Source organism: Pleurodeles waltl, chromosome 3_1 (assembly GCF_031143425.1).
Source record: "Pleurodeles waltl isolate 20211129_DDA chromosome 3_1, aPleWal1.hap1.20221129, whole genome shotgun sequence".
NCBI classification, from domain to species: domain Eukaryota; kingdom Metazoa; phylum Chordata; class Amphibia; order Caudata; family Salamandridae; genus Pleurodeles; species Pleurodeles waltl.
The window spans coordinates 965,650,881-965,663,302 of NC_090440.1; the positions used below are offsets into that span (position 1 = coordinate 965,650,881).

The 12,422-nt window shown below is 42.2% G+C and overlaps 1 protein-coding gene across 1 annotated transcript in view; it reads left to right on the forward strand.

Annotated features, from left to right (window-relative positions):
* LOC138284829 (uncharacterized) overlaps nt 1-12,422 on the forward strand; it is a 276,359-nt gene that overhangs the window by 221,346 nt on the left and 42,591 nt on the right. Inside the window, exon 8 of the mRNA XM_069224016.1 lies at nt 9,002-9,161. Within this exon, the coding sequence (XP_069080117.1) occupies nt 9,002-9,161 (160 nt within the window). The remainder of the gene's footprint in view (nt 1-9,001; nt 9,162-12,422) is intronic.

Genomic DNA, 12,422 nt, shown 5'->3' on the forward strand with positions numbered 1-12,422 from the left:
CCTAATTAAAATAGTACTAAACTCCTCACGTCCCATCTATAGGCTTCCCAACATTTGTTGGCAGGCAGCGTTCAAACACATTAAATGGCACAACCCAATACCTACAGTAATTCCCCTGTGGCAGAACCCCTGGCTGCCAGAAATGGTGGGACTCCCACTGTTTTCTCAGGGAGACCTGGTTGGCATATTGACCCTCAGGGATGTCTGGAAGGGCAGTAATTTTCAGGTTTACAGTCATCTATAACTGAGACACGACTGTTATCTCTAATTGAGATATGCCCTTGACACATGGGGCCTCATTACGAGGCTGGTGATCTTAATACCGCCAGCCTCGCAGTGGCGGTTAGGACCGCCACTGCTGTGGCGGTTTGACTGCCACATAAAGACCCTGGTAGTTAGACCACCAGGGGTTCACATTCTGGAGGTGATAATCCACCAGGACATGAAAAGGCTGGCAGAGAACAGGTGCGGGGGACGCGGGGGGGACCTTGCAATGCTATGCACTTTGCATGGGCAGTGCAGGGGTCTCCCTGCCCACCTCCCTCGCAATGTTCACTGTCTACTGTGCAGACAGAGAACATCGTGAGGGTGCTGGTGCACCCTGCAGGCAACAGCATTGTTATCAGCTTGATTATGAGCCAGAGACATGCTGCCGCCTGTTTCCCAATAGGCTGATGGGCTTAAACCTCAGTTTCACTGTGGTGATCAAAATTATGCCCATGGTCTCATGGGAGGCAGATTTAGGAGCCTCAAGGACAAAAAGTGGAACAAAGGCATAATGGTCCCCAGGTTGTTGTCTGTATCAATGTGTTTTTGACTTATCTAATTTAAATATCTTTCTAAATATTATTATTGTCATTCATGACACATGGCGCTTGGGTAGGGCTTAAAGCTCTAAGGGCCAAATGTAGGTAGAAATGGGATTGCGACTCGCAATTTGCGAGGCATAATCCCATATGCAGAATGGTGTCCCTGACACCATCTGCGAATCGCAAGGGGGTCGCAAAGACCCACCTCATTAATATTAATGAGGTGGGTCACAATTTGCGACCCCCTTGCGATTCCCTGCACTCACAGGGATGGTGGCCTGCTGGAGACAGCAGACCACCATGTCTGTGACTGCTTTTTTAATAAAGCAGGTTTTTTTTTATTTTTTTGTATTGCAGCCCGTTTTCCTTAAGGGAAAACGAGTTGCAGTACACTCAGGAAAATGAAACCATTTGGTTTAATTTTTTCAGAGTAGGCAGTGGTCCATAGGACCACTGCCTGCTCTGAACAAATATTTTCAGAGCCATTCTAAAAGGGGAAGGGGTCCCATGGGGACCTCTTCCCTTTTGCGAATGAGTTAGCACCCACTTCACATGAGTGCTAACTGCGAATTGCTTTGCGACCGCGTTCGCGGTCACAAAGCAATTCTGCATTGCGGTGCGAATCGCAAATAGGAAGGGGAACACCCCTTCCTATTTGCGAGTCGCATTCCTATTTTGCGAGTCGGTACCAACTCGCAAAATGGGAATGTGCATCGCGATGCGCGTTTTGCATGGCGCAAACTGCGAATTTCGTTACGTACATCTTACATCTGGCCCTAAATGCCTGAAATGTAAATCCGCACCTGGTACTGTTTTCATTCTGTATGAGGATGTTTGGTTGTTCATAGATATGGGCTTACTATAAATGAAGCACTGGAAAATGGTGCTGTCAAACCCTTGGAGCCCAAAATCGTCCTTCTGAGGATTATGGACAAATTGGTTGCCCACACCCTGGTGGCCACAGGCTAATTTGTTGCGAAGAGAGATACATCGCACCAGTGGCTTCCTTTGCAGAATGGAACAGAGGTACGGATAAGTGTACCAAATATGAGGAGCTGTTATATAAGGCTTGTAGGGTGCACAAAAAATATGTCAAAATATAGGGGCATATTTATACTCTGTTTGCGCCGAATGTGCATCAAAATTATTGACGCACAATCGGCGCAAACCCTGCCCCATATTTATACTTTGACGTCCGACCCCGCGGGCGTCAAAATTCCACCATGTGCGTCATTTTTTGGAAGGGGGAACCAGCCTTGCGTTAATTATATGCAAGGTGGGCGTTCCCTTCCAAAAAATGACTTTAAGGCCTTTGCCCCTTATTTATACTCTGGCATCATTTTGACGCACAGGAGGGGGTGGGCCTTAAAAAACAGCGCACAGCCTGATGGGCGCCGTTTTTTAACACCTGGGTCAGGGCAGGCATTAAGGGACCTGTGGGCTCGGAAGGAGCCCAGAGGTGCCCTCCCCTGCCCCCAGGGACACCCCCTGCCACCCTTGCCCACCGCAGGAGGACACCCAAGGATGGAGGGACCCATCCCAGGGAAGGAAAGGTAAGTTTGGGTAAATATTGTTTGCCGATTTTTTTTGTGGCATAGGGGGGCCTGATTTGCGCCCCCCTACATGCAACCATGCCCAATGACCATGCCCAGGGGACATAAGTCCCCTGGGCATGGCCATTGGGCAAGGGGGCATGACTCCTGTCTTTGCTAAGACAGGAGTCATGTCAATGGAAGCTGGGCGTAAAAACAAATGGTGCAAATCCGGTTTGAGGCCTGAATTTTGCCTCAGACCTGACTTTCACCGTTTTTTGACGTACAACCCCCATTTTCCCATACGCCGGCGCTGCCGGGTTTGAGTCATTTTTTTTTACGCACACCAGTCCGCAGCGCCGGCTAACGTCATTCCATTAATAAGGCGCCCGCATGGCGCGTTGGAATGGCGTTTGCCGGCGGTAAAATTTTTGACGCACAACTGCGTTGGCGCAGCTGTGCATCAAAAAGTATAAATATGGCCCATAGAGTTTTTGACTCAATTCCAACACAGTTCACGGAATATGTAAAATGTTTTTTAACTTTGGCACACTGTTTTGTCATGATGCTGTGCGAAATCTACTATGGATACAATGTTGTTTGTAGGGCCTAATGCCCACTTGCATATTTTTGTTGATGTGCTTCGGAATATAACATAAAACCAATAAAATGTGGTATTTTAACTTCAAAATATATTTACTCATGTATTATGAAGTTTTAAAACTTTCCCTATGCTTTACCTTTGGGAGATCTCCATCCCAAATGTTGAGTCTCCTTATGGTAGAGTAAAGCAAAAGTTAAAAAAAAGTTCATTTATTTAAAACAAATAGTAAAAATATTGTTATGTTAAATATTAATGTAATTAAATTATATATATTTATTTTAAATGTACAATTTGTTTTTAAAAATACTATAGCACTATGAACTGAATTTGAATTGAATCTGTAATTAATTTAAATATATTAAATTACATTATTTTTCTGAAGCTCAAATTGAAAACAAATAGAAAATTATTTTTTTAGCAAAGTGATGTACAAAATTAATTAAAATTATTGTACTCATATTTTTTTTAAAGTATCACATTATTTTATAAATTCCTAATAATGCATGTTTTATTTTTTGATTGTTTAAGATTGTTTTTAACAATAAATTACTTGTTTATATTTTTAACTATTTTAAATAATTTTATTTAATTTAACATTATCCATAGGGGCTTATTTTAAGTCCTTACGATCATTATTATCTATATGAGGGTTTGGCAGTATTAGGGGTTGGTCATGTGTGGTGTTGGATTGACTCCAGCTCTGAGCTGGAGTAATTTACTATTGCTTATGAATAGCAGTGAGATTACTCTTTTGTGGGTGGATGCATGTCCTTTCCTGACCCTAAGTTCTTTTTTACTCCTCTCTATACCTCTCCCAGTTAGTAGTAAGTATGTCGCATTTTCTAGCCACTCCCCTGGTCCATCCCACATTTGCTGTGAAGAGGCAAACTTAGGCCACGTTACTGTGTCTGATGGGCACATTACGATCCTGGCGAGCGGACTGCCAGGGGACCACCATCCCCACCAGGAACATTTTCCAGATGGGCTGATAGCGGTCAGAGTCGTGATCAGCCATGGCAACACTAAGTTCAGCGCTGTTGCGCTTATCATGAGTTCAGTTTTTGCCAGCCTTTTCATGGCAGGGACCCCGCCATGAAAAGGCTGGCAGAAACACAGTGCAGAGGTCCACAGGCGTGCCCTGTACTGCCCATGGCCATGTTGTCGGCAGTGCAGGGGCTCCCCTGCCCAGCACTCTCGGAATGCGCACTGTCATGTCAATAACATCAGCTTGTTCCTTGGTTTTGGAACAATTCCTTACAATAAGATTTCTAAAGGGCATATAATGATTGATCCCCTCTATTGGGACATGGGCAACATACTTCGCCTAAGGTTAGGCTATCAAACATTGTAACACATGAGCCATTTCTAAGGGCCTGATTACGAGTGTGGTGGTCCTTGGACCGCCACACTTGCAGTGGCTGTCGGACTGTTGTGGTTGTGGCAGTCAGACCACCACTACTGCCGTCTCCACTGGGATCTTTGATCCAGACGGACTGACGGTGGCGGAGGTCGGAATCAGCCAGGGCTTCCCTGAAGTCAGACTCACCCTACTGATTATGACCTGGTTTTCCGCCAGCCTTTCCATGGCCGTTTCAGGGCCATGAAAAGGCTGGCAGAGAACAGGTGCAGGGGCCACAAGGGGACCCCTGTACTGCCAATGCACTTGGCAGACAGTCGACATTGCGAGGGTACTGGTGCCGCCTGTGGGTGGCAGCATTGCGGTGACACAGTTAGGAGCTGGTGACAATGCTGCTGCCACTTGGTTTCCACCTGTCAGCCCAGCTGGAAAGTCGGAATAGGCCTGGGTGGGAGGCAGTATGGCGGCAGCCTCTCCGCCGGACGTTTGGCTGTCAGGTCATCTTGTCCGCTGAACTTGTAATCAGGCCCATAGTTTTAAGGAACTCCACATGGACTAAATTTATACAGAATGGGAACCATAGGAAGAAAATCTTGCATGAATCCATCCCTTATGGGCCAATAAGCCAACCCTTTCCTGAGAGTAGGTGGCATAGCCTAATATCAGTTAAGGTAAAACAACAGCCTTGCAGTAGCAATCTCTACAGTCGATACATACAAAATTTGGGTAGATTAACTTACACTGTAATTAGTTGAAATATTGAACTACAAGAATATTATATCCACAGTAACAGCTATCCCTTTATGATTAACAGAAGTGGTTGTGAAGTTGTGAACCTGTACTGCACTATATATTCTTACCTTGACTTTATAGTGGTGGTCGACGGGATGGATCCATGTCAGATGTCAGATTTTCATGATAAAACAACCAAGGATAGAAATAGTTCTATGTGGTTTCCTGCAGCAAAAGTGTTTTCCCAGTAGAGATCAGATCATCATGGAAAGATATGTGTTAAGTGATTCCTAGATATTTTGTCACATATTCTACGGGCATTTTCCAAGCATTGGAATCTAAGTGACCTTGGGCCAAGCTGTTACAGAAGCATCGACTAATAGAACATCTGATTTGACCTTGTGAGTGATAATAATACACTTTAAATAGGGGTTATTATTCTCAGTTTTGTTATGGTGAAGGTTACAGCCAAGGTGATTGAGAATTTTCTTTTTACATTGAAAGATGTTATATAGGTAGGTTTTGTGAGGGTAATTAATGTTGGCTGTTGGATAATAATCATGGTGTGAGGTCTATTGAATTGGATTGAGTAAAGTTTCTTAGTGTGGCTTGGGTGAAGATGGTCGATGTAGGTTGAGGTTCATTGAAGTGGGTTGGTTAAAGTTTATTATTGAGGGTTGGGTGAAGATTGTTGATGGTGGTTGGATAAGGGTTATTAAAGAGGACTGGATATAAATTATATATGTGGATTTGTTGGCATATTGTTGGGTTGTATGTAGGTATATCAACTACTGAGATACTGTGCAACAACAATTTGTAGCAAAAATATTGACTAGTGTGGTGAGTATATATTGTTAAGTATTACTATTCTTATTTCCACTGCTGCATACCTTGATGACAAGGCCAATGTTTAGGTTGCCATCATTTTGCTAGGTTTTTTGTAGCACAAACTGTATTCCTTGACATTCTGGGATCATACAAAATTATTGATGTGGGGTAGGTGGAGATTATTGATGTAGCCTGAGTGAGATGCATTTATGTGCTGTGATTGATGTTTATTGATGTGGGTTGAGTGAGGGTTTTGATGGGGCTGGATGAGATATCAGCAGAGGAATAACATAATGGGACAGGTGAGGATTATTGATGTGGGATGAGTGAAGAATGCAGAATGAGTTTCAGTGAAGTTGACACATTGATATTTTTTATGAATATTGGTAAGTGATATTTCTATGTTTCAGCAATTGGTCAGTATAGGGTACTTCAGAAAATACCTTAATGCATGTTGGGATGGGAATGTCCCCTGAATGGTAAACAGTGTGTTCCCCTGGACTGAGTGTCCGGCTGTGTGTATCTGGTACACTGACTTTCTGATTTTGTTCCTGGTGTCACGCTATTCTAGCATGTGGACAGAGGCCTATGCCTGCTCCTGACTGAACTTACCCTGTGGCATTCAGACATACTCCAAGCATGCCCTCATTACTGTCCGTATCGTGAGTTTAGCTTGTAAAGTACATGTTGCAGTATAGTATGTATAGAAAATTAACAATGTTTCCATTCATTTTTATTACAATCTTAGTCACTTGAGTGGAGGCTTACTGGTTCACTTATGTAAAGTTATGCTTCTACACACTCCAGCCCTTAGCATTAACATCTTGAGTGCATGTTAAGCATAGTGCTGTGTGGCACATCATTGTTGTGTGAGTGAGCCAGAATAATAATTGCCAAAATTGAGGTAATGACTATGCTCCCAATCATTTGAAGGGTTCGTCACATTGCTGAAGCAGGAGGGAACCGATCTTCATCCTAATGTGAGGGGGGAGGACACAAGGTCCAATAAGTCATTCTAAGAGACCTCTTGATTAGAAGACGCTGTTAAAACTTTCATTTGGTTCATGGTAAGGGTAAGGGGTGACACTGCAGACTCTGCTCTGAAAGCTGAAGACAACTTTGGGGAGGTCTGTACTTTTGTATTTCTCTGATATCAGGCTGGTGAGCAAACCTCACACTTCCTTCTCCCCCATTTCTGGGTACTCCAGATTAGAGACTACCCTGCATTGACAGCCATGACTCCACACAAATGCCATGTCCAGAGATTAGCCTGTAAATGTCAATTGAAAGGAGGACAACCCTAAACCGGTTCAACAGTTTCATACAGTAGATTCACATCTCCTGTCTGCTTGCTGTGTATGAAAGTGTAATCCCACTGCCCACCATTTTGTTCCAGTTCCAAGCCCTACATGACCAAGAAAGGGAGTGGTCTTCAGAGTACGCTTAAGTGAATGCAAATAACCATAGCTGGTCTCCACCTGACAGCCAGTGTCCCAAAGTTGGATGGATATCACCTTATCTCTAGGACTCCTGATGGAAGAGCTGTATAACTATCCTGACATGGCTAGAAGGTTGCCCACAGGTTGACAGAAGAAAGAACCCTGCCTTCACTGTAGAAAGAGAGATTGTCCAATAAGGAGCAAAGTGCAGCACATGTCTGGTGGCTGCGGGATGTCCAGAGGAGAAGACAGCTGAAGATCGATCCAAGTGAACCACCATAGTAGGATAGCTACAACCCCTTTCCCCCACATTTCAGACATTACAATCACATAATCAGAAGTGGCATTTCACAATAGATATAGAGGTGCATTTTAACAAGATTCCCCCACATTACGACCCTGATGGTCCGACTGCCAGGGTACCACCGTCTCTGCTGGGATCAGCGATCCCGACAGGCAGACAGCGGGTGCAGGTCGCAATCAGCCAGGGCGGAGCTGCATGCATGGCTGCCCTGCTAATTACAACCTGGTTTCTGCCAGCCTTTTCATGGCGGCTTCACCGTGGAGAACAGGTGCAGAGGGCCACAGGGGCCCCCCGCACTGCCCCTGCCCACCAACTTCATAATGTCCACTGTGCTCACTTATGAGCTGACGACAATGCTGCTCCCACTTTCCCGGGCTGACGGCCAAAAACCTTGGTTTCCCTTCATTAGCCCAGCGGGAAAAACAGAATGGGTCTGGTGGGGAGGCCCCACTACAGTGGCAGCCACCCTGTTGGGGGTTTGGCGGACGGATGTTCACTTCCTCCTAACTTGTAATCAGTCCCTCAGTTTGGAATATTGGTCAAGGCTCAGTGAGACTTTGTCATGGTTATTGAATGGGGCTCAAATATGCTTACTGTCAAGGACTCAATGAGGGTTAATGTTATGTACTTTGTCAAGGTAACTGGTAGGAATATAGTGATCATTTTTTATATTGACTAGCGGAGGTTCATTAGCAGTGTTTATGATTTAGAAGTAATTGGCATTAGGACACAATTGGATTGTAATTTGTAGGGCTTAGTGATATTTAATGATAGGGCCCCAGAGATGGTTACTGATATGAATTTAATGAGCCTTTTTGATCATATGTTTGGTGGGGGTTACTAGTATTATCTATGGTTTGGTTATGACAATTGAGAGAGCATTACAACACCTTAGTGGCTCAATTAAAGGCTTTCTGTCAGTCGATTATCTATACTGGAGCATCACATGTGTAATTTGCATTATACCAAATTTCCAAATATGCATTAATTCATGTATAGAAAACATTACTTGTGATAAATGCACAAGAGGCAAAAATGAACATACCATTTCGGTGACCATAGAATAATACTTTACAATTCCACTTGATAATTGACCCGTTGAGAGATTTGCTCGAAAAAGACCCTGAAATTGTCACATCCAGAGAGGCAAAAAAGCTTCCATCCCAGTAAAGTAGGTTTTTCTCCAAAAATATGGAATATGTCATGTGTTTCACTGCAGTAAAGTAGCATCCATTTTGCTCCTTTTGGCTTTGGTATTTACTTTTTCACCTCATTCGCATGATCTAATTTGGCCAGTGGATAACATTGTGCATTGTCCTAAAATGCCAGTAAAATACTAACATTGCAGCATGTTTCTCTAAATAATTGTGACAGAGTATCCATTTTGTCTCTACAGATGTCTATACAATGACACAGTTCCAGTTACACTTCTTGGAAGTTCAAGCTCCCTTCAAAAAAAATTTCAATTCAATGCATTTAGGTTCTCAGGCAGTAACACGATCTACTTGCACAGCTCTGTGAGTCTCTGTGACATGACCAACTCTACCTGTCTCCATGTAAGTGAACTGCTTGTTAATTTTCCAGCATGTTTTTGTGTTAACACTCCAAAACTAGTGTGTGAATTGTAGCCATTTAGACAGAAAGAAGATTTCTTTATGAGCACCTTGGCCAGGGAAGTTGATATTATTGTATGTCACTTCCTTCCTCAAGAGTGTGACAATAATGCTGTCAAGTTGATACTCAATGGATTGTGATCTCTCTTTACTAATTACTTTGCTTTTGTGTTCACATAATACAGAGTTGAAAGGCATCTTCGTGATCACACTCAATCTACCAAAGGTCTCTATGTTTGTGCACTGAGTGGTATACCGAGGATTTCCTAGCTTTTCATATTAAGTCCATCTACGGGCTGCATATGCTTACATTCATGTTTCCAAACATTAAATCAGCTGCATCTAAGGTCAAATTAGTCTGGAGCATGCCATCTTTTTTGGATATTCACAGGAGTTACATTTTCTGAAAATGAAACTTAATTGGAATCACACACAGGCAATGGAATTCAATGAACGAATGTTGAAATCTTTTCACAAAAAGCAAAAATAAAATTGGATGAATGAATTTTAAAGACATATTCATTTCAAACCTCGAATACTAGAACAACAAGAAATGGCAGTATTCTGCAGGAAAATTAAAATGTAACCCTTTTTACATGGGTTTTAATTAGGACCATTGCAATTGAGGTAACTGCAACATTTTGTGGCGAAATTGAGATAACTAAAGGAAGGAAATATGATTGCTAGTCAAGTTTGTGAGAATCCATGCCTTAATTGGAATAGCCTTATGATGATTGCTTAAACATCACCAATCGCTAATCAGTCTACATCTAGATATAAACTCCCAGTGAACCAGCTAATGCTTCCCTGACACTAATGCTCTCTGCAACCTGCTCCCAATGACACAAGCTTAGACACATGCTATTACATCTCCTTGAACAAATTGATTGCTTACAGAGACCCACTCACTGTCAAGATATGATTCCTTCCACTGTAATCCCCTTTTTCTATTAATAAACATGGACCCCTTACCATCACTAACACCAGCCAAATGAAAAATGTCAATCATAACAACCTTATCCACACCAGGTCTCCTCCATTGCCTTTAAATAAATGTGAACAATACCAGATCTACCAAAACTGATCACTCAGATACTGATGACCTCCATATATTCAGCAAATTGAATCTCTTCTGAATCATTGAATCCTGGTTCACTTCTTAGTCCCAGTCAATCCTTGATTCTCCTGTCTCCCAGGCTCTAATGAGGGAAGACAGGTAGACACAGGTTGCTTTCATCTTTTCATCATTCAAATGTTTTGAGATTGGCATCATCCTTTCACCCTCTTAAACCTCTAATTGTACATCGTTTATCACCCACCTAAAAGCAAAGATAGCACTGACCCAGAAATTTCTGATTACTGTCTCTGAATCTGAGATTATCTTTGAACAATATTTTCTACTTTGGATTTAATGCTGGCTCGGGCAACATAAACTGTAAAGCATTCATGTACCTGGAGCCTCTACTGCAACTTCAAATACTTCATCACATTATAAGAAATGAGGACTGGAACTCACTGTTGCCAATCACACAACAATCAAATACCTACCACAGGGAGATCAAAAGGTCAACCATTTTCCTTTACCCTTCTGATTTATCATCTCATAATCTGCAGGCCCTTACAAATCTCCACCTCGAAAACTGTGAAAAAAAAGGTTTTAAGAATCTGACCACACTTGCTTGGCAGAGTATGTGGATCCAAAACAGCCTCTCTGCTTATACACGGACAACACTAAATCTATTCTCTCTGCACACAAAACAAATGTAACCTACTCTGTTGATAATCTTGCAATACTCAAGTTAGTACAACAAAGCATGAACCCTAATCAGATGTGATTTTAAGATGTCCAAAATGTCAAATGAAGACAGATTCACAAACTAGGACATAATTGCTATCTACCAGGTCCCCAATTCTCTTCACCAAATCTGAATCATTAAGAGAATATTACCCAAACTCGCTCTAAGTGCAGGAAAAGCCTGTCTTCTTTAAGGCCCAATAAGCCTGTTCAACAACCCAGCATTAACTTTGTCCAGCCTTTCCACTTCAATATCTCTTCCAGTACTAAAACTGATAAAAGTCATACACCTAACAGACTTGGCAAGATCCATGCAATCAGAAATGACCCCCCTTCACAGTCTAAACTAACCTGTTCTGCCTTCTTCTAAAACCTCTAGCACTTAGAGTCACTTCATGTTCACAAGTTCATAGGCACTTACTTGGATCATTAGGAATCTTATGCCAACTTACTTTCTCCAGGATCTATTGGATCCAGTACAGACACTTAATATAAAAAAAAATTCACCTTTTAGCACTCCTTGGCATAGGCTTATTAAGGCGCACCTTCCCTGACAAGGTGAAATGTAGGCTAATCCCGACCCCCATTTTAAAGAAGCCAAGCCTTGTTTCTGACTAGCTGTCCAAACAAAAAAATCAACATCATACAGACTCACATTTAAATTCAAATAAATTACAGGAAAGCTAAACGTGAGCCAACAACACCTGTGAGAGTAGTCAGGCACAGACCAGGCACAAACAAGAGTAAAGTGAAATTGTTATAATCCTCTGCGTGCTGATACCTGTGGAAAACATCTATCAAATGTTAGTCCACTAGGGACAATCCCCCCAAAATGTTCATGCTAAGCACTTGATATGTAGTTTACACAATATACACTCACTGTATAAAATTCATCACATTTTGCTATCCTGAAATTAATCCGCTTATGATCAGCTTTATACAACCCTGCTCTTGAAGGTTATAGGACTTGGGGAACATAGATGCATCCTATGGTCCTTCCCTGTGAAGACAACACATACTTAGGGGTTTTCTAGTGGCTTTCTTTGATAATCAAGGGGATTATATCCGCTCACAATTGGTCGATAAGACTATAACAATGTAGGATATCAAATTAATAAGATGTTAAGTGTGACAAATTGTATTGCAAAAATTGATGAGAAATCAGATACAAATATCAGAAAGATTGTGACTCAAAAAGTAAAGACTAAACAGACTGGCTGGACAACCATTTTGATGTTCAGGATTAAAATGAGATGCTAACTTCTACCAATTTGCATTGTTGTTAAACGGATAGGTGTGTTGAGGTCTCAAAATGTATTTATTTTTAAAGGGTTGGGCAGAAAAGGCAAATTTTGTCTAGCAGAAAATATCATGAAAGGGTGGAAAAAGCTAGGATGATGAGGCCAGTA